General features: G+C 38.5%; 1 protein-coding gene across 1 annotated transcript in view; it reads left to right on the plus strand.

The window, feature by feature from the left end:
• Window positions 1-281: 281 nt before the first annotated feature.
• SLC12A2 (solute carrier family 12 member 2) overlaps window positions 282-27,895 on the plus strand; it is a gene marked incomplete at its 5' end in the record, with an annotated part of 108,823 nt that continues 81,209 nt past the window's right edge. The window contains one exon of the mRNA XM_082650205.1: window positions 282-1,016. Coding sequence (XP_082506331.1) covers window positions 282-1,016 — 735 coding nt within the window. The remainder of the gene's footprint in view (window positions 1,017-27,895) is intronic.

Genomic DNA, 27,895 nt, shown 5'->3' on the forward strand with positions numbered 1-27,895 from the left:
CGGGCCCCGCCTCCCGCGTGCTGCAGCGGGAGACACCAACGCCGCGGCCCCGCCGAGGCTTTAAACAGCGGGGCCCGCCCCGCGCCCGCCGCACTCGCGCGCAGACTCCGCTGCCGGAGGCGTTCGTGCCGGCCTGGGCTAGCGGCGGCGCGTGCGCGGCTTGGAGAGTGTGACTCCCTCACCTGGCGTTGCGGCCGCAACCACCGCCGGCCGGGGGCGCGGAGGGCGTGCAGCCCGCCAGGTCCGCCAGGCTTTCCGGGTCCGCCGAGCGTCGGGCGACGATGGAGCCGGGGCCCACGGCGCCCTCCTCCGGCGCCGCGAGGCTGGCGGGGGTCGGGGAGACGCCTCCAGCCGCAGCGCTGGCCGCCGCCGGGATGGACCTGCCCAGCACGGCAGTGCCCTTGGTGCCGGAGGATGCTGCGACTGCGAGCCGGGGCGGCGGCGGGGTCCGCGGGGAGGGCGCTGCGGCGGCCAGTGACGGGCTGGGCAGACCCCTGGGGCCCACCCCGAGCCAGAGCCGCTTCCAGGTGGATCTGGTTTCTGAGAATGCCGGGCGAGCGGCTGCGGCTGCGGCGTCGGCTAACGCTGGGGCGAGGGCCAGGGAGACCCCCGTGGACGGGAAAGCTAGCGGCGAAAGCGGGCTAGCCAAGGGCAGCGAGGAAGCCAAGGGCCGCTTCCGCGTGAACTTCGTGGACCCAGCTGCCTCTTCGTCGGCAGACGAGAGCATGTCGGATGCAGCGGGGATCGGAGGCGACGGGCCCAACGTGAACTTCCAGAACGGCGGGGACACAGTGCTGAGCGAGGGGAGCAGCCTGCACTCGGGCGGCGGCAGCGGCAGTGGGCACCACCAGCACTACTACTATGACACCCACACCAACACCTACTACCTGCGCACCTTCGGCCACAACACTATGGACGCCGTGCCCAGGATCGACTACTACCGGCACACGGTAGCGCAGCTGGGCGAGAAGCTCCTCCGGCCCAGCCTGGCGGAGCTCCACGATGAGCTAGAAAAGGTGAGCTCTCCCGGCCCTCTCTGCAGCCCTCTCGCCAGCCCCCCCCCCCACCACCCCAGCCGCTGGTCCGCGCTGACCGCGGGATGTAGCTGCCGGCTCTCGTCTGCTGAGGCGGCGTGAATGGACGTGCACAACTCGCTGGCATCTCTGGATTCAGCTGTCAAGGGTGGAATTGCAGAGGAATGTAACTTAATCTCTTAAAAGTTGGCAGCGGGTTAGGCTAGTTACGTGATACCGGAGAGGCTGCATTTAACAGTCTCCCCCATCCAGTTATATATCTTGTGTATGCTTTTTTTTCTCACCCACGCTTAACAATTACCATCCCTCTGAATGACAGTTGTACTTTTAGGCCCCGAGAAGGGAATGTGCAGGAGGTTTAGGTGGTGAGGACGTTTCTCAGGAGGGAGTGGAGAGCACCTACCATCCGTGTCTTTTTTTAAAGGTTGTGTTGTGTGGCTTATGTACACCCGTTAGGGGTCCCAAGAGTGGGAACATTAGTATTTGAAGGGAAAATCTTAGCAGGGTGTGTTTGTGGTGTATGAATTATTAAAGCTCAATTCCTGCAATCTTGATATAGAAATCTTAAGTCTTGGGACAAGCTCTTCCTGATAATGGCATAAATCCACTTTTATAATGTAAACCTTTTGGAAGAGGGTTACATCAAAAAGGCGGGGGGCAGAGTCTAAGAGAGAGGGAGAGAGAAATAGAATTGTTTTTTCTGTGGAAGATGTCCAGAAAGACCTTCTGGGGTCTTGTCTAAGTAGTTATACTTGGTGAACAGAAACCATCCCTATAAACTCTATTGATTTCTGTAATTCTTCTTTTATGGCCGCATACAACTTTTATTTTTTCAGGGTACAAAATCGTTCTTTTGAGATGACATTGATGCTTTTGAGATTTGATTAATAATTTTTTATGATTTAGGATTACTTGAAGACTGCCTTTATAAGTGTATAATGACTACATTGATGGAATTTTGTGAATGCAAAGAGTTAGCACCATATAGTTTGACACGATCGAAGTGTCGGAAAGTTTAAATACAGAAAGTATGTAATTTCTTTTGGATATGATTATTTGACTTCATACAGTCATTTCATACAAGACTGTACTTGTCCCAGTATTTGAAAATGTAACATTCATAACATTCATTGAAATAATTGCCGAGGTCCCAACACTTACAGCTTATTGATTGTTTAAAAGCCTGACATCATTTAGCTTTGGGTAATACTACTTCTTTCATTCTGTTACGGTATTTTGTCATATAAGAAGAAAAACGATTTTTAAAACACTTATTTTATCCATATTCCTGTAGTTTCTTTCAAATCTATTATATTTTCCTTTCAAAACTCAAAATTCTCATAAAGCAGATTATATAGCTGGTAATTTCCCTTTTAGAGCATTTTTATTATTGGAAATATTATATAGATAGTTTCAGATTTCACCAAAGCCCTGTAGTTTAGTAGTAAAACAGTCTGTATTTACCCATAAGTCTTAAAAGCTTTTTTAATTGAAGGATATTATATACCTTGATCTTGTATGCTTCCTAGGAATGTTTTTGTTATTTTAAACTAAATTCTGTCAATAACAAAGCCCTTCCAGTTCTCCAGATTTTCAGGTTTTTGTTTGTTTGGGGTTTTTGGTCAGTTCACAGTATATAAAAAAGAACACCTGTATTGTTTAGATGTATAGTAGTTGAAGAATTCACCTAGCTTCTCAGCCTCAGCTTCCTCACCTTTCAGAGTTATTTTGAAGATTAGGGGGAAAAAATGTATGCAAAGGCCCACGTTCAGTGCCTGCAAAATAATGCCTAGTATAGTTACCATTTGAATCTTATATTGGCCCTTAAGAAAATACATCGTTAAACTTTAGGACTTCAGTTTTAGATTCTCCTAATTTCTGCATTTTTCAGTGAATGTAGTATCTAAAATGTTATGTTCAGAATTCATTTGTGCAGCATGTAGTGTAATGAGTTCTTTGTAGTTTTTTACCTTTTACCATTCGGGCCCTTTATGGACAGCAAAAAAGGTTTATTAGGTTAAATAAGCATAGAACCTCCTCTTGAAGATAATTTTGTTTAGAATTGAGTGAATGGATTAAAGAGATGTGTCATGTTAAGGAATACAAATCTGGCTATAGATAAACCACTGCTCAAGGAGGGCAGGGGAGGCCTGATAGTATAGGTTGGCTCGATTCCCAAAAGTTGTTCTTCACTTTTTAGATTGACTCTTACTCCTTAAAACCTTTTCTGATGCTTGTAGCTCTAGGTGAAATCATAATACTTAGAATTCTGTAACATTTAATCTTAGCTCTTGAGTGACTGTCATGTAGTCTGCTTGGGTCACTGAATGCTTAAATATCTACCATGGATCTAACTTTGTGCTAGGAACTATGGAAGAACAAAAGAAGTAAAAGAAATGCACTCCAGAAACTTGTTGGGGGAAAGGACTATAGTGTCTTCTACATGAATTCCTTTTTTTGCCCAGCATTGTGACTTTTTAAAGTATTTTGCCTAGAAATCCAACTGAAGGGGAATAGTTAAATAACCATGGTGCGTCTTGCTATATTATGCAGCCATTCTAGGGCCAGGACTTATGAGTTCTCCATTTATCAAATATTTATTGGGGAGAAGAGTTTCTTAGGTGTGGGCCACCTGGCTGTGGCACTGTGGGATGATGCCGTGATTAGCAAAACAGATACTGACTCTGTCATACTCAGGCATACATTAACCAAATGGTTGCACAAATAACCTAGTTACAAACTTTTTTTTTTTTTCCCCAGTGCTATGAAAGAGAAGGGTTAGAATGCTGGTGAGGATATAATAGGACCTAATTTTAATTGGGGTTTGGGAAGCCTTTTTTTTTTTTAACTGTAATTAGGTATTACCAAATAAAGTAATAAACAACTCAACTTAGAGTGCAAAATGAAAGCACCTTATTATTTTAAAGGTGCAAAAGCAAGAAAATACAGTATAAACTTATCCATTTTTAAACAGTCGTCTGTGTGATGGGTATACAAAGTATGACATTGAAGCTGAAACCTGAAGGCTAAGTTGATGATAGGGCAGAACAATATTCCAGGCCAAAGGAACAAAATCTGTGAAGATAGTGAGGTGAGAGAGTGGTATGTCAAAAGAACTATGAGGAGGCCACTATAAGATTTTATTATAAAGGTAGTGCGATGTTATTGAGTTTTGTGTGAGGTAGCAACAAGATCTGTTTTGTTTTGACAGCTTTTGATTGCTGGATGGAGAAGGGTGAGAATGGAAGCAGCTTTTACTGTGGTCTCCTTACAGATAGTAAGGACTGGGGGCAGAATGAGTGGGATGTAGGTGGATTGGATGTGGGAGTGAACGAGAAGCTGATTCCCAGCTTTTGGACTTGAGCAGCTGAATAGATGGTTGGTACTTTGCCTAAGATGGGAAAGGCTGGAGAAGGAATATAGATTGGGGAGGAGAGAAAGAATGCTTTTGAGTAGCCTGCAAGATATCTTAGTCCAAGAGTCATTTTGAGGGAGAAGGGGCAGAATATATTTTATATGTATATGAAATATATGTGTGTATGTGTATATACATATATATTTACATACATATGTACATGTATATATATTTATGTATTTATCATCTAAAGTCGTGCATGAAATTACTTGGGGAGAGTGGGTAAATAAGAGAACAGAAACAGGGTCTGGGATTGGGCCTGGGGAATGTCTAAAGGTCTACTAGAGATTGTGTCAACACTAGCAAAGGAAATTAAGAAGGAGCTGTAAGGCTGGTGAGAAATAGCCAGGAGAGCAGTGTCAGGGAAGCTGAGAGAAAAGTGTTTTAAAGAAGGCACAAAGTCTTCAGAGATATGCCAGTAATTGATTTTTTTTTTTTAAGTATTTCAAAGAATAAAACCGAAGTAGTGATTCCTGCCCCTACAAGAAGAAAGTAAAAAGTGGGGGGTAAACAAATAAGTATTTGATAGACAACTTCAACATGTATGATGGAAAGCATGATTATTAAATGTGGAAAAGTGTGTGGTGGAGAATCCATAATAGCTCCTACTGGATTTGAAGCAGTTTTAAAGTAGTTTGAAAAGAGTGCATTACCACTGCAGTTTTGTCCGTAGGCCAAGACTTGGAGCCTTTTGCTGGTGGTATGTCAAATCTTTGTACGTGGCCTCTCTATTTTAGCCTCTCTTATTAATAAAAAGGGAAAGGTCAAGGGAACAGCTGTATCAAGTGTCTTATGTTTCACTGAACTTGTTGTTTTTTTCATTTAATTCCTAAGAAATAAGTTCTTATACACATTTTACTCATGATAAAATGGGGTCATAAAAAGTGAAGAAATTGCTTAATGCCACTCTCACAGAAAGTGGTACAGCTGGCATTCACACCCAGGTTTTTCTTATTAATGCCAGGACATAGTAGCTCCTCTTTATTGTTGTTTCTTCTTTCTCCCTATCCCGTGGACCTGCTCTGAGATGGCAGGGATGTTGAGGGGGACATGTTGGGGGTTGCCAACATCACTCTTCTATCTTGACCTCCTGAGAGTAGAATGGTTACATAACTGAGAGAAAAGAGGAGGAATTCTTGTGACAATGTAATTACTGACTAATATGACTGTCTCTTTCACTAGGATCTGAGCTGGTGTCTCATTCATCTCTAGACAGAGAATAGGTAGTTAATAAAGATTCGTTTATCGAATGTATCAGGGTGGGCAGTCCCTCCCACTTAACAGGGACTTTAAAACACTAAACAAGTGTAGCTGCTGCTCTAAATGCGCTGTGCTGAGCCGTGGACAAGAAATTCCACACACTGCTAATCATGTCAGTACAGAGCTTGAGTCTTTGCAGGTTGCCCTGGGGGAACCAGAATGGGTCACATCCCTGGGGATAAGGAATAGAGTAGGTCCAGGAATGAGTAAAGGTGGGACCTTGATCAGAAATAGTTGTGCAGGGCACAAACTTGCACTGTTTCACAATTTTGCCAGGGGCCCCACCCTCTAAACCCATGCCACCAGAGCTGAAGTCTGGTTTACCTGTAAGACTGTACATATTCTCCAAGTATATACCAACTAACTACCTGGGGAGAAGGAAAGATAAATTTGGGGATTTAAAATCTGGCAAAAAATCTATACACTGCTGTCGTAATCAGCGTCTTCTCTATGTGTGTTTGAGTTCATAGTCACATTCCCAATCTTGTTAGACCAGAATTTGAAGGACCAAAAGAGCATTTCTAGGTTCTTATGTATTTAGTGTGTTTGTTTTCACTAATTTTTAATTACATGTTTCATACGTGTTTGTAAAGTCTGTAGCACTAGTCACATTGGCTCCATGCTGAAGTGAAATGAATATGAATTTAGTTATTCAACAAATCTTGATTGAGCATCAATAATAGCCCTGTTCTGAGTGCTGGGGTTACAGCAGTGAGCACAACAGACTCGTGGAGCTTTCATTCTAGCAGTAGGAGAGAGTAAACAGATAGGTCAGTGTAACTGCCGAGAAGAAACCAAAAGGTGGATAGATGCTGATAGCTGGGGTGGTGTTATTCTGGGGGAGTTAGAGAAGCCCCCTCTGGTACATGAGCAGACACTAGACGGGAGTGAAAGATCAGCCCGTGAAAACACCTGAGGGGAAGAACACTAGGCGGAGGACGGCAAACACCAAGACCTTGAGATGGCAGTGTGCCTGGGGTATGCTTGGCATGACTGAGAAACAAGAGGGCCAGCAAGACTGGAGTGACTAGCAGGAGAGTCATAGGGGAGGAGGTTAGAGCAATAGTGAAAAGCAAACAGTGTAGAACTTGGTATATCGTGATGAAGACTTGGGGTTTTACCCTGAGTGAGGTAGGGAGTCATGGAGAGCTCTGAGCACAGACTTGACATGACTTACTTACATTTTTAAAACATCACTGTCATGCTGTGTGGAGAGTATCCTGTAAGGGGGTAAGAGTGGAAGCTGGGAAACAAGTTAGAAGCCTACTGCAGTGTTTTAGTTAAGATGATGATGACTTTTATGAAGGTGATAGTGTTTGATACAATGACAGCTGTTTAGATGCTGGATATGTTTAAAAGGTGGAATTGTTGGGATTTGGTGACTGTTTGGATGGGGGGTTTTCCCCTGTTGAGAATGGAGTCGATATTTATGAAGAGGTGGGAGACTGGGAAGAGCAAGTTTTGGAGGTGGACTCAAGAGTTGGGTTTCATTTCTACAAATTAGTTCTACAATGGGGCAAACACTTATAAAATTGCAGCTACTGGTTTGTGAAATAATAGAACCTAAGAAAATGGGTTTTAATTTGTAGTATAAAAATGTGCTTTTATGCTGCAAATTTCAGGTAAAACCATGAGAACCGGTAGTTTTTCAAATAGAGTATAAAGGGGTGGGGAACTAGTGGGTTGACTCCATAAAGTGAGAGAGTGAGGAATGGACGAGGAAAACTACTTAAATACTGAAGTTAAAAATATATCAATGGTTTCCCATTAAATATGAAATTTATCATCTGCCATTGGATTTATGATTCTTCCATTTTTCACTAGAACCTGTAGTAGTGCTTTCTTAAAGCTATTATGAAAAACTTGGAGCCCATGGAGGACTTGGGGATTTCTGATTAGAAGAAGGGGAAGTCTGAAAGGCAAACATAGCTTAGTGGAATCTTGTCTCTCTGCAGAAGCTGATTGTGGCTGGTGTAGTCATAGTACCCTTGGGCTCAGAAATTTCTCTGCCTTAAATTTTCACTATGCTGTTCCTGAACACTGACAAATTAGCTATTCATCTAAAGTAAGAATACTAGAAACCTCTGGATGGTTCTTTGTTGGGTTGGTATGAATTGGTTCCTTCAATGATGTAGCTTCTAACAGGGTTTAGCGTGCGAGTCACTTTGGGGCTTTTTTGTGGGTAGGTGGCTTGGTAGAGCAGGCTTTATTATACTCCAGTGGAGGAAGACTTAAAGGACCTATGAGGACCCTGATCATCTGCTGTAGCATGACTTTTACCCCATCGTTTCACCTAAATAGTTCTTTTTTAAAAAAATTTATTTATTTTTGGCTGCATTGAGTCTTCGTTGCTCTGCGCGGGCTTTCTCTAGTTGCAGAGATCGGGGGCTACTCTTTGTGGTGTGCGGGCTTCTCATCGCGGTGGCTTCTCTTGTTGTGGAGCACGGGCTCTAGAACGCAGACTCAGTAGTTGTGGCACATGGGCTCAGTAGTTGTGGCTCACGGGCTCCAGAGCACAGGCTCAGTAGTTGTGGCGCACGGGCTTAGTTGCTCCGTGGCATGTGGGATCTTCCCGGACCAGGGCTTGAACCCATGTCCCCTGCATTGGCAGGCGGATTCTTAACCACTGCACCACCAGGGAAGCCCCTCACCTAAATAGTTCTTATTGAAGTCACCAGTGACCTTCTCCATCCTTATCACCAATTCCAGCAAACGTTTTTTCTCAGCAGCATTCAGCCTTCCAGCAGCATTTGATATTCTTTTGAAGTCTTCTTGATACTTCCTTGGCTTCTGTAACATCACTCTCTCCTTTAGTTTTACTTCTTTCTCTCTGGCTCTTTCAGCCCAATGTCTTCTGCATTTTCCTTCGTCTCTAAACTGGCCATCCTCTAGGCTTGATTCTGGCTTTCCTTCTTCCTCTGCCGTCTTCTCTCTCTGTATATCCCCTGTCTATATCACCTGTAGGCTAATTGCTCCCCAAATTTTGTCTCATACTAATACTACCTTTGTGAGTTCTGGGCATCCAGAGCCTGCTGGACGTTTTTGCTTCCTGCCTAAAGGACACCCCACAGTCACAAACTTATGAGTTTTCTTCCTCTACCTCTGAAAACAAAACCACCCAGGCCCTCTTCCTGTGCCCTGTGTCTCTGTGAATGGTACCACCATTCATCATATTGCACAAGTGAGAAAACTGAGTGATCCTTGACACTTTTTCTCACCTCTCTACATCCAGTTCATCACCAAGTTCTTTGTATCACCTTTATTTCCTAAATATTATTTTCATCCTCACTGCTACCATCCTAGAGCAGTCTGCAGCATATCTTTCTCCAGTAGCCTTCTATGGTTTCCCCTATTCACTATGCCCTCCTATTACTATTGAGCCTGGAGTGATCTTTCTAAAACAAAATTGATCATGTTATTTCTTGGCTTAAAACTAGCCCTGCATTGTCTAGTTCTGGCCTGCCTCTTCTTTAGTGTTTCAATTTCTCAATGGCACAGTACTTCCTCTGGCCATAGTGCCTTTGTATGTAATACTATCCATGAATTCTTCCTCCCTTCTCCTCCATACCATACTGATAACTTTTCAGTCTTAATATTTCACTTCAATCTTTATTTCCTGAGAGAGGAAGCCTTTATCCTCCAGTCTAGGACAAACCTCTTTTCTCTTCGAGCCCTTATTTCAGTTAGTGGGAGTATGTTTGTTAAGATGGTTATTTGAGTAAACTTGAGTTGACTTCAAGTTCCATGAGGAGCAGACTATGTCTGTGACTGTTTATCATTATGTCTCTACTACATAGCAGACCCTCAGTCAATACACGTTGAATAATAGAACTATTCTTTATAAATTATTGTAGTACAGAAGAATCTTAAACTCTTTTATGTACCTTATATTGTCATCTAGAATCTCTAAAGGACATTTGACGGGCAGATGGCCCCAGTTTGCACATTTGGAATTTAAGACACAAAAGAACTAAGTAACCTGTCCAAAATCATAAGACCCGTAACTGGCAGAGCCACGGTTGGAACTTGCAACAACCATTTTGACTCCCAGTTGATGTTAATTCCAATGTCCTACAGTTTAATACTATGTAAGTTCTTGCTATTTTGGGGTTTTTTTTTGTTTGTTTTGTTTTTTTAAATTCCCATGTCAGTTGTGTTTTAGTTCATTGAAGATAAAGTAGAAAAGATTTGGACCCCTCAGTTTCACTGTATGGATAGATCTTTTCCCAATAAAAAAATATTTAAAAAAAAATTTAAGTATAAGAAAGTTTCTTATAAATGGAATCATAGTAAGTTTTTTTTTTTTTTAAATTCTTCTGCTTTTCTTATCTGTATCTCCCAAAAGTGTGATGTAAATGTTTAAATGTTCTAGTGTTGCACTTTTCAGTACTATAACCACTAGTCACATTTGGCTGTTAAACTAAATTTTTTTATTTTTTATTTTTTAAATATTTATTTATTTATTTATTTTTGGCTGTGTTGGGTGTTAGTTGCAGCACGCGGGATCTTTCATTGCAGCGTGCAGACTTCTCTCTAGTTGTGGTGCGTGGGCTCCAGAGCACCGACTCAGTAGTTGTGGTGCACGGGCTCCAGAGTGTGTGGGCTCTGTAGTTGTGGCGCGTGGGCTCTGTAGTTGTGGTGCGTGGGTTCCAGAGCGCGTGGGCTCTGTAGTTGAGGCACACAGGCTCTCTAGTTGTGGTGCATGGGCTTAGTTGCCCTGCGGCATGTGGGATCTTAGTTCCCTGACCAGGGATTGAACCCGTGTTCCCTGCATTGGAAGGCAGATTCTTAACCACTGGACTGCCAGGGAAGTCCCTAAACTAAGTATAAATTAAAGTTAAAAATGTATTTACTTGAGCCAGATTTTAAGTGCTCAATACCCACATGTTGGCTAGTGGCTACCATACTGGACAATGAAGATACAGAACATTTCCCTCATCACAGAGAAATCAGTTAGCCAGTGCTGTCAGGGGAAGTGATATTTAAAGGAACTTTTCCCTTCCCTCATTCCTCCTTTCTTGGATTTCTCCCTTCCTTTTCTTACATGTTAAATAGTCACCACTAGTTTAAAATTATTAAACAGTCAAATTTTCTCTAATTTTGTATGAGATCCTTCCTTAAATAAAGTTGTCTAAACATATTAGGCCCTCAATGAAATGTTTGTTGAATCAGTGGAATTTATCTCTTTCTGAGAATGGAGATCTGGGTCTTTAATATTGCAAAGGCTGTGAAGAATTTCTTAATGTTGTATAAAGTGTTAAGTTTCCAAAGCACTCTTAACTCATGTATCTGTATTTGATCTTCAAATCTATCTTTGGAGGAAATGGGTTTTCAGAAGGTCGTAGAGTAGCAGTCATATTTTGCAAGGTTGTGGTTTGTCTAAGCACTTAACTAATACTTGGTAAGGCTGCATCTCTTTGAAACTAGCTCTCTGTCTCCCTTTTCTTTTGGACTAGTGATTCCCAAATTTCTAAAAGAATTACCTGGAGAAAAATTACAGATTCCTCTCTCTCAAAGAATATACATGCCATTTTAAAAAAGCTTTCCTGGTGATTCCCAGAGAGCCAGGTTTGAGAACCAATGTCCTAGACAGACTTTGGTTATCATTATGACAGTAGTACATAGTTGTGGGTTTTTTTGTTGCTTTGTTTGTTTGTTTTGATATGCTGATTGTCAGTTTGAAACATCCTACTGTAGGAACCTATCAAAGATCTGGATTTAATCCTTAGATAACTGTATAATGAATTGTATAATGTTACCAATTATTCAACATCTGTCATGTTTCAGGAGCAGTCTGTAGTCTGTGCACAGTAATCTTCCAAACCAGTTAGTTTACAGATAGACAAACTCAGAGGCTAATAGCAACTTGCCTAAGTCTCACAGCCAGTGAGTGGTAGATGCTGGATTTAAACATAGACACGTTAGTGAAAGCTCACATGTGAGGTGCTAGGACAAATCCTGTAGGGAAGTCAGACACAAAAGTACTAACTGGTAAGTCTGAATCCTGATGAGTTCACATGGAATAGTTGGAGTGAGATATTACCTCTCTTTTATAGAACCTAATGGTTTCAGACACAAATAATCAGGCTTTACTATTTTAGAAGTTAAGCTTTATGATAAATTATTCTTAGTACTGGCTTACCTGTAAGTTTCCAGAAATAATAGATTTGGCTTGTAGCACTTGAAAAATTATCGTCTCACCTATTTCAGTCCCAATTATTTGGCAGATTTGCTGATTAGAAACAAAGCTGATTCAGTAATTAAGCAAAGCAGCAACAATAACAACAAAAAGGTCTCATTTAAAAGGGTTCAGCACACCTGCACTTGGGGACTACATAGTTAAACTTTATACACAGTTATAACAAATATGGCCTTCTGGTTTTCAGAACGAGGGCAGATTAGAAGGGAAAGTGAACACTGGCAGAGGTGAATTCAAAGATGACCAGCATGTTATACAGATAGAAAATAAGAAAATCATAAAAAGCAGAAAATAGCAGTCTTAGAATAGCTCTTGAGTAGACGCAGAGACAGGACCTGAGTTTTGGTTGTCACAGTATCTCCGTCTAGCATAGTGCTGGCACAGAGTAACCATGGTGTTTTAAACCTCAATACAAAAAGAGTCAGCCAACTACACATTTGGAAAATTTCAGTCTCGTGTCATCCTAGAGTATCGCATTTTAAGAGGCTAAGTATTAGTCCTTTTCAGAACCAACACTTTAAAAATTTACTCCAAGGGTTTTGTTGTATTTTGTTTATTTAAAATGTTTGTTACCGTATCATTATGAAGAGAAGATAATATAGGAGGTTTGAAAAACAGAGAAAGTTAAAGACCTCAAATCCTTAACACTTTTACATTTTTATACATGTAAAAATTATGATTTTATATCCTACTCTTCCCACCTAGCATTAAATAACTAATCATAAGTAATCAGTTTCCTATGTCACCCATAGTAATCTTCTATTTAAGTGAATGTTTTTATGATAGTCTCATACATGTACCGTATGATATGTGTACCATAACTTGCATTTTCTCTGCAGACTCTTTAGTTCATTTACATTTATTGTGATTTGGCTGTTATTAGGCATGGTATTTTGCTATTTGTTGGTTTTCATACCCGTTTTTTTTTCCTCTAATCCTCTTTTCCTGCCATCTTCTATGCTAATCAGATATTTTTTAATATCCATTTTAATTCTATTTACTTTCTTGTTATATATCTCTTTGCATTATTTCAGTGGTTGTTCCACTTACAGAGAATATTGAATTTTTTCAGCTAAAATATAGGAACCTTAAAACAGAATACTTTTCTTAGTACTTTGGTCATCGTGTAAATTACAAACCCAGCAATACAGTGTTGTACTTTTTGTTTTCAACAAAAGTCCTATGACTTTAAAAAAAAAAGGAAAGAATGCTTATATGGTGTTTTATTTCCTTTTTTTTTTTTTTCCCCCATTTCTTCTTGTAGATCTGTGTTGCCATCTGATACTATTTCCCTTCCTTGAGTAGTTGTTGTAAGGGAGGTCAACTGGCAACAAAATTCTTTGTTTTTATTATCTGAAGATGTCTTTACTTCACTTTTGAAGGATAGTTTTGCTGGATGTCAGTTTCCTGGTTGCCAGAGTTTCTTCTTTCAGTGGTTTGAGTATGCACTTCCAGTGTCTTCTGCCCACCATTATTTCTGATAAGACAACCATTAATCATACCATTGCTCATCTGTATATGATACCTTGGTTTTCTGTGGTTGCTTTCAAGATATATTCTTTACCTTTGGCTTTCAGGAATTTGTACATAGGGGCTTTTCTCTTTGTGTGGATCCTTTTTGGGTTTAAATTTCTTCTATCTGTAAGTTAATGGGTTTCACTGCTTCCTCCAGCCATTTCCACTCTGCTGTTGAATCCATCTAATGAATTTTTTATTTCAATTATTTTGATTTTCAGATTAAGAATCTCTAATTTTTAAAATATAGCTTCCATTTCTCTGTTGAGATTCCCTCTCTGTTACTCACTGATACCGTATTTACCTTTAATTTTTTAGTATGTTCATTATAGCTATTTTGAAGTCTTTGTCTCTCGTATCTAACATCTGGGCCCACTTGGAGTTAATGTCTAATGACTTTTTTTCTTGATTATGGGTTATATTTTCCTGTTCAGTAATATTTTGGGGTAAAGACTAGACTTCTATGTAGATAACACATTGTAGCAACTTTGGGTAGTTGTTTTTTTTCAGTATTCTGCTAAGGATTATTGTTTTTTGTTCTAACAGGTACTTAAGTTGCCTAGATTCAAACTGCACACTGAGTCCTCCTCTATCCCCACTATGCAGTACCTGATATCTCTGTTGTGTCCTGTGTTTTCAGCTGCTGCTTTTTTAGCCTGTCTCTTTGGGGGTGTGTGTGTGTGTGTGTATGTGTGTGGTGCAGATCCTCCCCTGTACCTGTGTGATTTAGTGGTCACCTGAGATTTGGGGCTTACCCTCGCTATCATTCTGTTTTTTTTTTCTAGAGATTCCCACTTAATTTCTAGTTCCTCTCTTGGCTCTTGGGCTCTCTTTTCTAATATTTCAAGCTAGGAAGGCTTCACTTTAAGCCATCCAAGTTGCACACACTTGGGGAAGTGCTCTCAGTTGAAAAAGAAAGCAAACTCAGTGCAGCTGTATCTATCTAAGAGTATTTCCTTTCTGGTCTTTGCTTTTTTTCAATCTGTCCTAGTTTTTTTTCCATACATAGATAGTTTAGCTGTCAGTCAGGGGTTTAAATCTTGGCCTTTCCGCTTAATGCTTGTGTAACCTTCAGAAAAAGAACTTGTCACCTCAGATTCTCAGTTTCCTTCTATAGAAAATGGGAAAGATGATAATTCATAGTGAGAAATAGCACATATTCATGTGAGAAATACATGAACTATCAAGTGCATACCACGTGCTAAATGTAGTTTTTGTTATCGCGTGGTTCTCCATGTATATTGCTTTTCTAATACTTTACCCATTTAGGATATTGCTAAGTCATATATTTATATCTTTGACAACTTTTGGTTCTCCTTATTTTAAAAATAAAACAATTTGAAATGTAAATGACACAGTTATACCTTCCAGTATCACTTAATAATATAAGTTTTCTGGTAAGTTGAATTAAAATGTTTTTAAGCTATTTGTTGACATTAGCAAGTTGTGTGGGATTTGAAATAATGTATAAATTATGCTATGCATAATGCATTTTGTTGTAACTCAGTCTTGAACACGATGGGCTAGGTAGAGGACTGAATTCTTTGACTGCAATCAGCAGTTCTGACTTGGTTCATTGTAAAGTCACATGGTCACAGCATCCACTTTTATCTGTGGCACTTGAGTTTTGAGCTTTGCATTAATGCCACTGGATATTAATAGACCATTGTTAACCAGAGCAGATTGGATTCCTGTAAAACAATACTTTGTTTTGAGAGCATAGTCTGTATGGGGAGCATTACACTGAATACACCAATCACCGACAGCACGGATAGGAAATGTTGGTAGCTTTGGGGTGATATAATTGGCTAGTACTTAAAGAAAAAACGGTTAGAATAAGCCCAGCCACTTTGGCACCTAAATTTGCATATGTATGCGTCCATTTTTAGTTAGTGATTTGGCTTTGTTTCATAATATTAATTTAACACTTTAGCTTACTTTGGTATTAAGAAGATGCTATTAAACTATATGAGAAATTTTTATCTAAAGTATCTTGATGGATACTTTAGTTCAGAAGTTTGTTTTTAGGATTTAAATACCATTTTTTGGTGAACTTTAATTTTTTTGAAGTGTAATTTTGGTTTTTTTTTTAAATCAATAATATGCTGCTTGTAAAGAAAGCAGTGAATTCTTTTATACTAACTGTGCCCTGAAATGAAGATTCCCCACTCCTCTGAGTGTCAGTAACAGTGATATAATTTGCTTAAATAAAGCTAGGCCCACAAGTTATGCTTCTGTTCTCCTACTGTGCAATTTAATATTAACCCTAGCTAGTGTTGCTATGATGTGCTTATCAGTTGCCACCAAAGAAAACAGCACAGGGAGGAAGCTTTCATTTATTAAACACATTTTTAGCACTAGAGAAGTTACAAAAGATTTCTAGTAGTGTGATCATTGGTCCTCAAAGCCAGGTTCTTCACACTATATCCTATTGACTTCTTGATGGTGTAGGTAATAAATCTTTTACCACCATTCAGAATGGAGATGCCACATTTCTATATATAGGTCAGTGTTTTTGTTTATTCTTCCAGAGGTAATCTTAAACTGCCAGTATTATAGGAAGCAGTGTAGTAGAGTCTAGATTAATAATGTTTTGCAGTACTTATTTTTGTGTATTTGTTCAACATCCAGTTATTTAAACTCACCCCATGGGCAGTTGAAATAATCACTTATTTGTTGTTTATAATAATAGCCAAAATTTATCAACCACTTACCCTGTTAATGTCAGACAATGTACCAAGCAGTTAATACATTTTGTTTTTTAATCTTTTAAAAGTCTTTTTATTTTATTTTTTTAGACATTTTGCCCATTGCTTTATTTATTTATTTATTTTTAAATTTTTATTTTATTTTTGGCTGTGTTGGGTCTTTGTTACTGCGTGGGCTTTCTCCAGTTGCAGCGAGCGGGGGCTACTCTTTGTTGCGGTGCACAGGCTTCTCATTGCAGTGGCCTTTCTTGTTGTGGAGCTCGGGCTCTAGGCACACGGCTTCAGTAGTTGTGGCTTGTGGGCTCCAGAGCACAGGCTCAGTAGTTGTGGCTCGTGGGCTTAGTTGCTGTGCGGCATGTGGGATCGTCCTGGACCAGGGCTCAAACCTGTGTTCCCTGCAGTGGCAGGCATATTCTTAACCACTGCGCCACCAGGGAAGCCCTAAAGGTCTTTTTAGAATGGTGGTATATAGCAGAGAAAAAAAATGTAAAGACTAAATGCATAACTTAATCAAGTGATCACCACCCAGATCAAGGAATAGAACATTGCTGGCACTCCAGAAACCCTCTGTGCACCCCATACTGATCTCCCTGTGCCAAAAGTAGCCACTGTCCTGACTTAATGGTGATCATTTATTTGGGTCTGGGTCTTGGTATTTTGTTTGTTTGTTTGTTTTTGTCACCTTTATGTATTCTGGAAGACCATTAGTCTAGTTTTGCCTGCTTTAAAACTTTATATGGAATCATACAGTGCTTTTTTATCTGTCATCTTTTGCTCACTGTTATGTTTGTGTGTATTTTTAATTCATTCATTTGTATTGCTAATTATCTTCCATTATATGAAATGCTACAATTCTGTAGTTGTGGATGTTTGAGACTGTTTCTGGTCCTTGGCAGTTTTTAGCAATGCTGATATGAACATTTTAATGTAAGTGTCCTACTTCATTTAAGTGTTGTTTATCTATAGGGACATATCTAGGATTAGAATTGCTGGGTTAAAAGGTATGCATTTTTTTCAGCTTAAGAAGATAATGCCCAAACTTCTTTTCCAAAGTTGTGTACCAATTTATATTCCCACCAGCAGTGTATGAGAGTTTTTGTGTTCTATACAATCATGATATTTTCTCACTTTATCTTCTCAAACACTATGGGATAGGTAATATTATCTCCATTTTACAGATGTGGAAACTGAGGGCCAGAGGTGTTAAACAACTTGCCAGAGTTCACATAGCTAGTGATAGCAGAGCTAGATTTTGAACTTGGATCTGACTCAGGAGCAGACACTTAAAATTTTACTTGTTACTATTTCAGGACATTATTTGGAAAACAGGGATTGCCCATAAAGACTCAATATTCATTCACTATGTCTTTGATTAAAAATGACGGGAGAGGTCTGTACCCTTGTGGACCTTCCATTTTAATACACATTGAAGGAGTGGAGGTAGGTACATATATTACAAGAGCTGAGTAAATAAAAAAAATAATTACTGGGTGTGATGTATGCTATGAAGAAGAAAAAAGGGGCACTGCTGAGAAGAAACTATATGTTGGGTGGTCTGGGAAGGAGGCTACACTTGAGCTAAGACCTAAAGTTTGAGAAGGAGCCAGCCATATTCAAAGTGTGTTAAAGACAGGGAATAGCAGGCAAAAAGTCCCCCAGGAGAAAATACTTTAAAATCAACATTTCAGCAATAAAGCAGTATTATATCAAATTAAATATTTGATAGAACTCTCAGAAATTTTCTAACTTAAAGGATAGGATTTTGAAGGTGTATAAAAAACTTCAAGGAAAATTAATAGAAATAATAAAGTGGTGTATGACTGGAAAAATACAGAGACTTCTAAAACAGACTAATATTTACTTTTTCTTTAATCATGTCAAATCTTACTATGTGTGGTAATAAAACATTGATGACAAATCTCAAGGATTCTGTGTGGATAATTTTCTTTTTCAAGGCTTCCTGAAAGGGCATGGATGTGTAAGTGGACCCAGGGGTGAAGAGGTTGCAATGGTAAAGCATGTACGGGAAGAAGGAACCCAGTATGACCAAGAGCATTTGATCAGAAGGAGTTGCTAGCTTGCGCTGCTAATGTCGGTTTTTAATTGGAAAAAGAAAATTCTAGGTGACATAGAAACTGAACGATTTATTGGTTTAACTACCCTGTCTACCACCATAGCCTCCAAATAAGCTCCTAAAGTTAAATAACTCGTATAACTCTATTTAGGACACAATTTCATATTAAACATTTTACGTGCCTTCCAGGTGGGTTATATCTGTACACTAGCAATTTTTTCTCCTCCGTAGGAGGTCTGATCCAGCTGTCTGTAACAGTCCTGTAGGGCAAAGAGTTTCGCACACACTGTAGACCCTGGGGGAATTTCTACAAAGAGCAAAGAAATTTTTAAAAATACCCTCTGGTGTCATACACAGCGCAGAACTTCTGCTGTCATTTTTATGAGAACTGTGTCAGAAATCCTTAGCTTCTGTAGATTTGGAAGCAGAGGAAGGAGAGAAGGATGAAGCAAGGTAAAGAGCGAAAATAGCTGAGGAATTGGGAAGTTTGAGCAGGACAGTTTCTTAAGTTGGGCGATTTGTCTAATGTCTCCTTGTCCAAAATAGGTAACTTTAAATAATTCACCTTGGCTCCCTGTAATATGTGGAATTCTACCATTTAGAAGATTCTCTGCATTGCCACATTAATAGCTACACGGTTTGGGGTAAGTTAACCTGTCAAAAGACTGTTCCCACATTTGTTAAGTGGAGATTAGATCTGTCTCTCAAAGATGTGCCAGTTCAGGGAAATAGGGTGTGAAAGCATTTAGGGAAGTGTCTGGAACACAGTAGTATTTCAGTAAATGTTGGCTGTAATTAAAGGAAGCCGGAGAGATTATGAGGGTCTCCTATATTACAAATTCTTATTTTACCCCATGAGTAATGGATAGCCAAACCTAGATTATGTACAACTGTATTTTGTATGAAACTTTTGTTTCTTGACAGTAGAAAAACTACTATTTTGATGTATCTTGCAGTATTACTTAGAACAAAAAATCTGGTGTATATCACAATAAACTTGAATTGGGTTGGATTCTATGCCAGGGTTCACCTTACCCCAAATATGCAAAACCAAATTATTGCCTAACCTATAAATCAATTCTTATCCAGAGTCAAACTCTTTAAAAGTCATGGAGAAAAAAAATCATCCTTTTCCCTGTTATATTTTCCAAGTGTGTTTGTAGTTATAGGAAATAGTAAGAGAATTGCTCAGAAAAAGATGGAAGAGGCAGATTGTTACACTGCTAAATAGGCTTTTCCATCTTGTTTTTCATTTAGTACAAATATTAATTGGGGAGAATTTAAAACTTCTGGAATGGATTATTGTTTCAGTTCTGTTTATGTGTGATCACCCTTCATGTTGAACTTGTGACCTTTTTGGTAGTTGTAATTAACAGAAATTTTTAGCATTTAGATGATATGGTCTTCCAGAATAATTTGAAATCAGATAATTTGAATGAGGGTAGACAGTTCTGTATATTTAAAAATTTCTCTTATTTCTACCATAGCTACTACCCTGTACATAACATCTTCTAAATAAGTAGTTGTTAAATGCATGCAAAATTTTATAAGCTATATATCTGCCCCCCGCAACATTGTTTTCCAGTTGAGGTAGTTTTTTTTTTTTTCTGTTGCTTAAGATTATTTGGTAAGGTTGATTTACTGTGTAAAAAGTAACATCAGTTGTGATTGGGATCCAAATTTTATTTCATAGATCACAATGCTAGGATGCAGTGTAGTTCCCTAGTCTTCATTTGGCAGGGTAAATGATTGTTTGATGCATATTTTGTGGCAGCCAGAAAATGATTAGCCAATACATATAATTTTGTTATATTGAAAAAATAAAGCCATCTCATATCCTATCTTTAGTCCTTTGCAGCTTTCTTCATCTTCAATAATTTTAGCTTTTTTTAATGTAAACGAATACCTTATCTTACCCAATCCTCACATTAACTATGTAAGTTAATGTATTAGTTTAATAACCACTTTCTAGTTGCAGAGATAATGCTAATAGAAAATTTTGTTTCCTTATGGACTTCCCCGGTGGTGCAGTGGTTAAGAATCTACCTGCCAATGCAGGGGACACAGGTTCAAGCCCTGGTCCGGGAAGATCCCACATGCCACGGAGCAGCTGAGCCCGTGCACCACAACTACTGAGCCTGCACTCAAGAGCCCGCGAGCCACAAGTACTGAGCCTGCGTGCCTAGAGCCCGAGCTCTGCAACAAGAGAAGTCACCACAGTGAGAAGCCAGTGCACCACAACGAAGAGTAGCCCCCGCCCGCCACAACTAGAGAAAGCTCACACGCAGCAACAAAGACTCAGCACAGCCAAAAAGAAAAAAAAAGAAAATAAAAAAAGAAAATTTTGTTTCTCTAAATAAATGAACCTTAACACAGAAGCATGGATTCATAATGGATCCATAAAACATGATCAAGATTTAATGCAAGATATATTTCAGAGATGCAGTGTGGGGACAAAAGGAGGAGGACCCTTAGTTGCAAGAGGAGTTAAGGGATGCTCACTGGCATGGGTTTTGGTCCTCCGTATTAACATGGAGGACCTTTTTATAACATTCATAAAAAATGAATATATTTGGGTTTGAGCTTCCCAGCAGGTGCCGCAGGAGCAACACTGACTGGGCGCTGAGAGCATGTACAGCCTCAGGGAAAAGAAAATGCTGCCTTTGCTCTGATAGGGTCAACTGAGTGTGTAATCTTGTTCTTGTTGAGAAGTGGCTGGGCATTGAAAAGCCAGGCCATCTAGGAATAATTTTCCTACTAAGCCTTTTGAAGTGTGTAACTGTGAGTCACACTTTTACATTTCTAACATGGCACTGAAACTTAAATTGCTGTATTATAATCAAGCTGTATCAGTTGGCTTGATAGTCAAGCCCGAGAAACCTCAGCTGCTTTATGTGGCTGTAACACATTGATCTTTATTTACAGTCTTGAGACTCCAAGGAAATGGTACAGGTGGTCAGGGATTATTATCTCCATTTTACAGATTAGGAAACTCACAGAGAGGCTGTGACTTGAAAAGAGGCATCAACCGTTTTTTTTTTTGTTTTTTTTTTAACTGGATTAAACAATTAATAGAGGCTTCTTGGTATAGTAGAAAATGCCCTGGATAGAAGATAGAAAACCTACCCATCATCTTTAGCCTCTACTATAAAAATATCAACTCTGGGAGGGCTGAAAAGTCCCTAGCGTGGTTCTTGATAAAACTGATTAATAAATATTTGTTTAATGAATGAGTGGAAGGATGTGGTTGTGGTTTATGCTCAGAAACTGCTTTTTGCAACTGTAGAATCTTCAGGTAACAGAAAAATATCAGAAGTTACTTTAAGGGACTGGTACATTTCCCTCTTCAAAAAGTGTCCATATTTGAGCACCCTTAAGTCTACCTGGAAACAATATTGTAGCAGCCATAGACCTAAAGAGATAGTTTGGTACAGCTTTGCTCAGTTGTTCTTTGAAACACCAGTAAGACAAAATAAAAACCCAAACATTTTCCCCTCCTCCCAAATTTTAAAAAAATTATGTAGGTTACTGTCTTTTGCCTACTATGGCCTGAAATTGCTGAGCTAAGATACTTTTGCCAAGTCTTTACCAGTTTAACTATAAAAAAGAGAATAAATTTGTATAAAAATGAATATATTTGGTAATAGGCTTTGCCAGAAATGTGTTTTATTCTAACTGTATTCAAGAGTTGCACTGTCTAGACAGTCTTGATTTTTCTTTGTACAATGATAAGCACCTTTATTCAGCTTTGGACAAAACATGATCATAAATCATTCTGAGCACTGCACAGTCATCTTTCATGGGTATTAACATCCTTGTCCAGTGATGTCGCAGAGACCATCTACACTACCTTGTATACTTGAGATGAAAGTCTTGTGGACTTAGTAACTGGGATGTCTGAAGAAAGAAAATAACTGACATTTTAGTGTAATGTGTACCTAAAGCATTTATCAATGAAAAGTGTGTTGGTGTGCCCATGATGAGGATGTACACAGAGGATAATACTGCACTCTCGGTTACAGAGCCAGTGAAAGCAGTGTTAAGGTTTCTAATTGTAATTTTTTAAAAGCTTGGATAAGTATTTTTTCCTAAAGCTTTATTGTTCATCACTTTAAAAAATCTGTCTCCATCCTAGGTTGTCTCTAAAATACTGAAGAAAATTCTGGTGTTAGGGAAGAAACGATAGCTTGATTTTTTAAGAATTTTTTTACTGAGAAATCATCAATAAGCCTAGCCTTTGTGTTCAGTTGTATTTTTTTTTTAGGTCAAGCAGAGTGTGAGTTATGACCTTTGATATGTAAAGGGTAATTTAAATTAGTGAATTCAAAACAAGTTAATTTTTGGATATTGGAAACTGAAAAACTAAAATTTTAAGACGTGTATTGCAGAATAAATCTAAAATAAATTTACATTATAAAGGATTTTAATTATTAAGAATTTTTTTGATGGAAAGTTTTTTTTTTAATTTTATTTAAGAAATTTTTATATTGGAGCATAGTTGATTAACAATGTTGTGTTAGTTTCAGGCATATAGCACAGTGATCCAGTTATACATGTATCTATTCTTTTCAAATTCGTTTCCCATTTATGTTACTACAGAATATTGAGCTGTGTTCCTTGTGCTATACAGTAGGTCCTTGTTGGTTATCTGTTTTAAATATAGCAGGGTGTACAAGTCACTCCCACACTTCCAATCCATCCCTCCCCCCTCCCCTTCCCCCCACCCCCATGGGTAACCATAAGTTCGTTCTCTAAATCTGTGAGTCTAGAACGTACTATCTTTCTGATCAGATACCTTTTTTGATATTTAAGTGTCCACTGAAACCTTTAAGAATTAAAAACTAATCCAAAAAAGAGAAACTGTTTCCCTCTCCTTTTCATTTAGAGGAAAGTTGTTTGTAGTACACTGACAATTTCTTTTTTCTTATTTGGTGAGAATTGGAGTAGTAAAAGTAATGAACTATAAAAGTGGCAACATCAGTATTTTACACACAGGGCTGATATTGAGAGGGGAGGTCTGATCTGGAAAAGTATGGGAGCCGTCACTTATTACTTATCACATACAGATGGTGTTTAAAGCTACAGGTCTGGTGAGATGACCATAGGAGAAACAGAGTGAAAAAAAGAGATGGGTCTAAGACCAAGTATTGAAAGGACTCTTACCATTTAACTGCTGGGTGGAAGAGGCTAAGAGAGTGTGGTATTTCAAAAGAAGTTTGAAGAAAGAGGGAGTTGTCAACAGTATCATGAGCTGTTTCAAAAGTCCTTTGAGACAGGGACTAAAAACTGTACATTAGATTTATTAGATTTGGTAGCAGAGAAGTCCTTGGATGTCTTAAAACTATTCCAGTGTTGTGGCATGGTGAAGCCAGGTTGGTGTGCATTGATGAACGTGGGGTAGTATTTCAGCACGTTTGGCTGGACATTTGGAGGTGGGGTGTGTGGTGTGCAGCAAAAAGATAACTATGGTTAGAGGACAAAGAATGATCAAGTTGAGGTAGAAATTTGAATATACAAGGGAGAGTATCCACAGTGCAGAAATTCTCCTTTTCTCTACTCCCTGCAAAGAAATAAATGACCATGGAAACCAGAGTTCCCTTTCATTCTTATGTTTTCTGTATTCTCAGAAAAATGCTCAGCTACTCAGGTTTTCTTTCCCAAAGTTTCTCTTTTCATTCTTTTTCCATAGCTTCACCCACTAGCTCTTTATCCCTGGCCCCTCTCCTAATTTCCAGTCATGAATTTTTTAACAGCCTGGTGGAACTCTTTGTTTCATGGCTCCTCAAATTAAGAAATCCTTCCAGTTACTGAGGGTCTACCTCTCTGTGTTTTCCATTGTTTCTTCTGTCTCTTCCTCTCTTCCCCACTCTTGTTCTCATGCCCAGTCTTTTTTTTTTTTTTAATTTATTTTTGGCTGCTTTGCGTCTTTGTTGCTGTGCACGGGCTTTCTCTAGTTGCGGCGAGAGAGGGCTACTCTTCGTTGCAGTGCACGGGCTTCTCATTGTGGTGGCTTCTCTTGTTGCAGATCCCGGGCTCTACGCGCGTGGGCTTCAGTAGTTGTGGCTCATGAGCCTTTAGAGCGCAGGCTAAGTAGTTGTGGTGCACGGGCTTAGTTGCTCCGCGGCATGTGGGATCTTCCCGTACCAGGGCTCGAACCTGTGTCCCCTGCATTGGCAGGCTGATTCTTAACTACTGCACCACCAGCGAAGTCCCTCATGCCCAGTCTTAATCCTTGCTTTGTAGACTCAGATTTACAGTGCTACTTTTTGAAAGATTATTTCCCCAAATAAATTTAAATTAGTTTGTTCCACCTCATTTAATATGGTGTTATCCAAAAAATCATGTTGTTATTTTTGACATTGTATTCATTATGTGAAAAACGGTAAAAAACACAAACCCTTCATTTCTCTGAAAATGGTAGGTAGATTGAAGATTTTATTTATGTACTTTTCTATCAGTATAATTTATAGTTCATAATTGTACATGTGAAATTTTCCTGGTAATAAGATTTGTATACAATATTTTGTGTGTGTGTGTGTGTGTGTGTGTGTGTGTGTAGATAAAACGCCATACTCAACAATTTCCTTATTTCTCTGAAACTAATGTATTTATGGAAACAAAATGTATTCTACCTTGGTTTCCTGTTATTTCAGGAAATAAATATAAACCCGATTTTATTTAACTTAAATCTGTTGATTGAAATATAAAAAATAACATACTCAATTGATTTTAATTTTTGAATTGTATTTTAAAGATTAATAACACTTTTTAAAATAGAGCTATTGGAACATGATAAGGAAGTTAAACTTAAATTTTATTTGGATTCATTTTTGTTTTAAAATATGTTATACATGCAGAAAAATCTTACGGTGTTTTTTGAATATAGTTGTTCATAGTATTGTGGAAACCGGTATAATTATTGCTAGATCTTCAATTTTCAGGTGGAATTCTAATAAATACAGCAAAAATATTAAGACGCCTGCCTGCTTCTGAATTATTAAAAAGACATGCACATCAGAATTTAGCCTTGGAGAAAGTAGCCTATTAAGTACACACATCTTTAGTTTTCTTTTAATAGAGATGGGAATAGAAATATCTCTCTGTGTATAATTATAGGCATTGTATTTTCTTGTGTATTATTATAGGCATTATATTTTCCTGTAATACTTGCAGGTTATATAATATTTTATGTTATTTTATAACTGAAGAGCACCAAATATCCTAGAGTGAAATCTAAGGAACTTCTGTCTACTTTAAAGTTGATTGAGTTAATAGGCAAACATTTTTGTTCTGGCTTTATTTGAATAATTGAACAGTTGAGCCATCAATTCTCTTTTTTTTCTTTTTTGGGGGCAGCGTTGGGGGAATTCATCAGTGGTGTCCTACTGTATAGAACATAAACAACAGTGGACGTAAAGCCAAAGTGGGTTGCTGAGCTACACAGGCCCCTGATTACATTTTTTCCTGTTTGTACGTATTTCTCACACGTTTAACTATTACTGGTTTCCATGTTTATAACAAATTCTAAGCACGAAAGAGGGATAAAAATAGACACATGGACTAAAATGAGGAGTGACAGTCTGCAGACTGATACAAAAGAAGAGGTGGGAAAGACAACCAGAAATAGTCATTGCAAAAAGTGTTTCATGGCCCAGAAATTCTTCTAGGTATATACCCAAGGTAAATGAAGAACACATGTCTACACAAAAACTTGTGCACAGATATTCACGGCAGCATTATTCATAATAGCTAAAATGTAGAAGAGGCCCAAATGTTCATCAGCTGATGAACAGATTTTAAAATGGGGTATATCCATACAACAGAATATTATTTGGCAATAAAAAAGAGGGATATGTACTATAACATGGATGAACCTTGAAAACGTTATGCTAAGGAAAAGAAGCCGCACACAAAGGCCGCATGTTGTATGATTGCATTATTCCATTTATATGAAATATCAGAAGAGCAAATCCATAGAGATAGAAAGTCAGTAAGTAATTGCCAGGAGCTTCAGAAAAGGGGAAATGGAGAGTGACTGCTCACGGGCGTGGAGCTTCTTTTGGGATGATGGAAATGTTCTAAAATTGACTGTGGTGATAATTGTACAACTTTGTGAATATACTAAAAATCATTGAAATATGCACTTTAAATGGGTGAGTATGTGAATAAGAGCTCAGTAAGGCTGTTTTAAAAAGTATAGAAGATTGGGGTGATTACAGAATTTTTATGAAGTGTCTTATATGCCATAAGCCTGGGGCATCCTTTTTAAAGTACAATAATCATTTGATACAGTAGACAGTAGTTATGAAACTGTGCTGTAAGGGAAATTATGATGATTTATTTCTCTTAGGATCTGTTTTTAAAAGTTTGTGAGCTATCAGAATTAGTCAACATTAAAGTTCACTTTTAAGTTCTTAGTAATATTAAAATGAGTTATTTTCCATGTATTTCATGTAGTTGAAGTTATAGCTATGTCTTTTAGTGTAAACGTGAAGATTAGTTTAAAATTTGATTATTTAAAAGAGCCTAGGTAAAATAATTTCAAAAAAATATACTTAAAGAAATTACTGCATCTAACTTACTATACTGTTTCTTCTATTGCTTAAAAATCTAAGAATTTGCAGTAGGTACATTATAAAAATATGGAATATAAGAACTGATCTAGGTTGATAGCACTTTGAAAGGCCATATAGCAATAATGCATTAAGGGAATTAAATGAGTCTACTTGGCTAACAGAAGTCAAAGAAAAAAAGGAAGTTTGGATTATTACATAGTTTTTTCTCTGTTGTAACACAGAACTTGCTGCAGCTCATTTCTATGAAAAAAATTATATTCAGAATTCAGTAGAGGGTATAACCACTGAAAATGATTTCTTAAAAAAGTATTGTAGGAAATCTAGATCACAGTGTTCAGGATTAAATGGTAATTAATTTAGTTGGCTCTTTTTCATTTAAAGACTGAATGTTTGAAATACAGCTGTACTTTGTTCCCTGCTGTTGAGATATGGGTAGAGGAAGAACTATGGGGCTAGTGTTAGGGACAGGATTCTAGATCTAGAACATTTTCTATTTCCCAACACCCTTCCACCCTTCATGATCTGTTTAAGGCACTGCCACTGGTTTGGAAGTTTGTCATGTGCCTTGGGTGTGTTGGGACTGAACAAAAGTTGAGAGCCATGGAGAGAAGGAAAGAGAGAATATAAAGAAGAAAAACTAAGAATTATAGACTCAGACATGAAACATAAAAGCCTTAGAAGGAAACACTAGTGAAAATGCATTGTGTCAACCAGTTCACGTCTGAATCTGAGAAAAATTAGGAAAGAATGAAGAGTGCTGAGTGACTGAACTCAGGAGTGAGTAAAGGCAGGAGTTAGGGGTGAATCTTGGGATCCACGGAGTCCCGCTGTCAGAGACTATAAAGGGAAAACTGTTCACTGGTGACGAAGAGGAGTTTTATATTGTTAACACTGAAAGTCCAGATAGGCGAAGGGTGGCATCCAGGCAATATAAAGTTGTGGCTGGAGAGACAAGGTCTGAATTGACTGACCTGGTTAGCCTATACTTAGCAAATAGTATTCTTTGTGTTCTCCAGATACCACCAAAATGTAATTAAAAGTTTAAATTATTAAAATGGGTTTCATGATAATTAAATTTTTAAAACTCATTCCTTAGGTAAAATATTCAGAAACC

The sequence above is a fragment of the Grampus griseus genome, assembly GCF_964374135.1.
Source record: "Grampus griseus genome assembly, chromosome: 3".
Classification (NCBI taxonomy): Eukaryota; Metazoa; Chordata; class Mammalia; order Artiodactyla; family Delphinidae; genus Grampus; species Grampus griseus.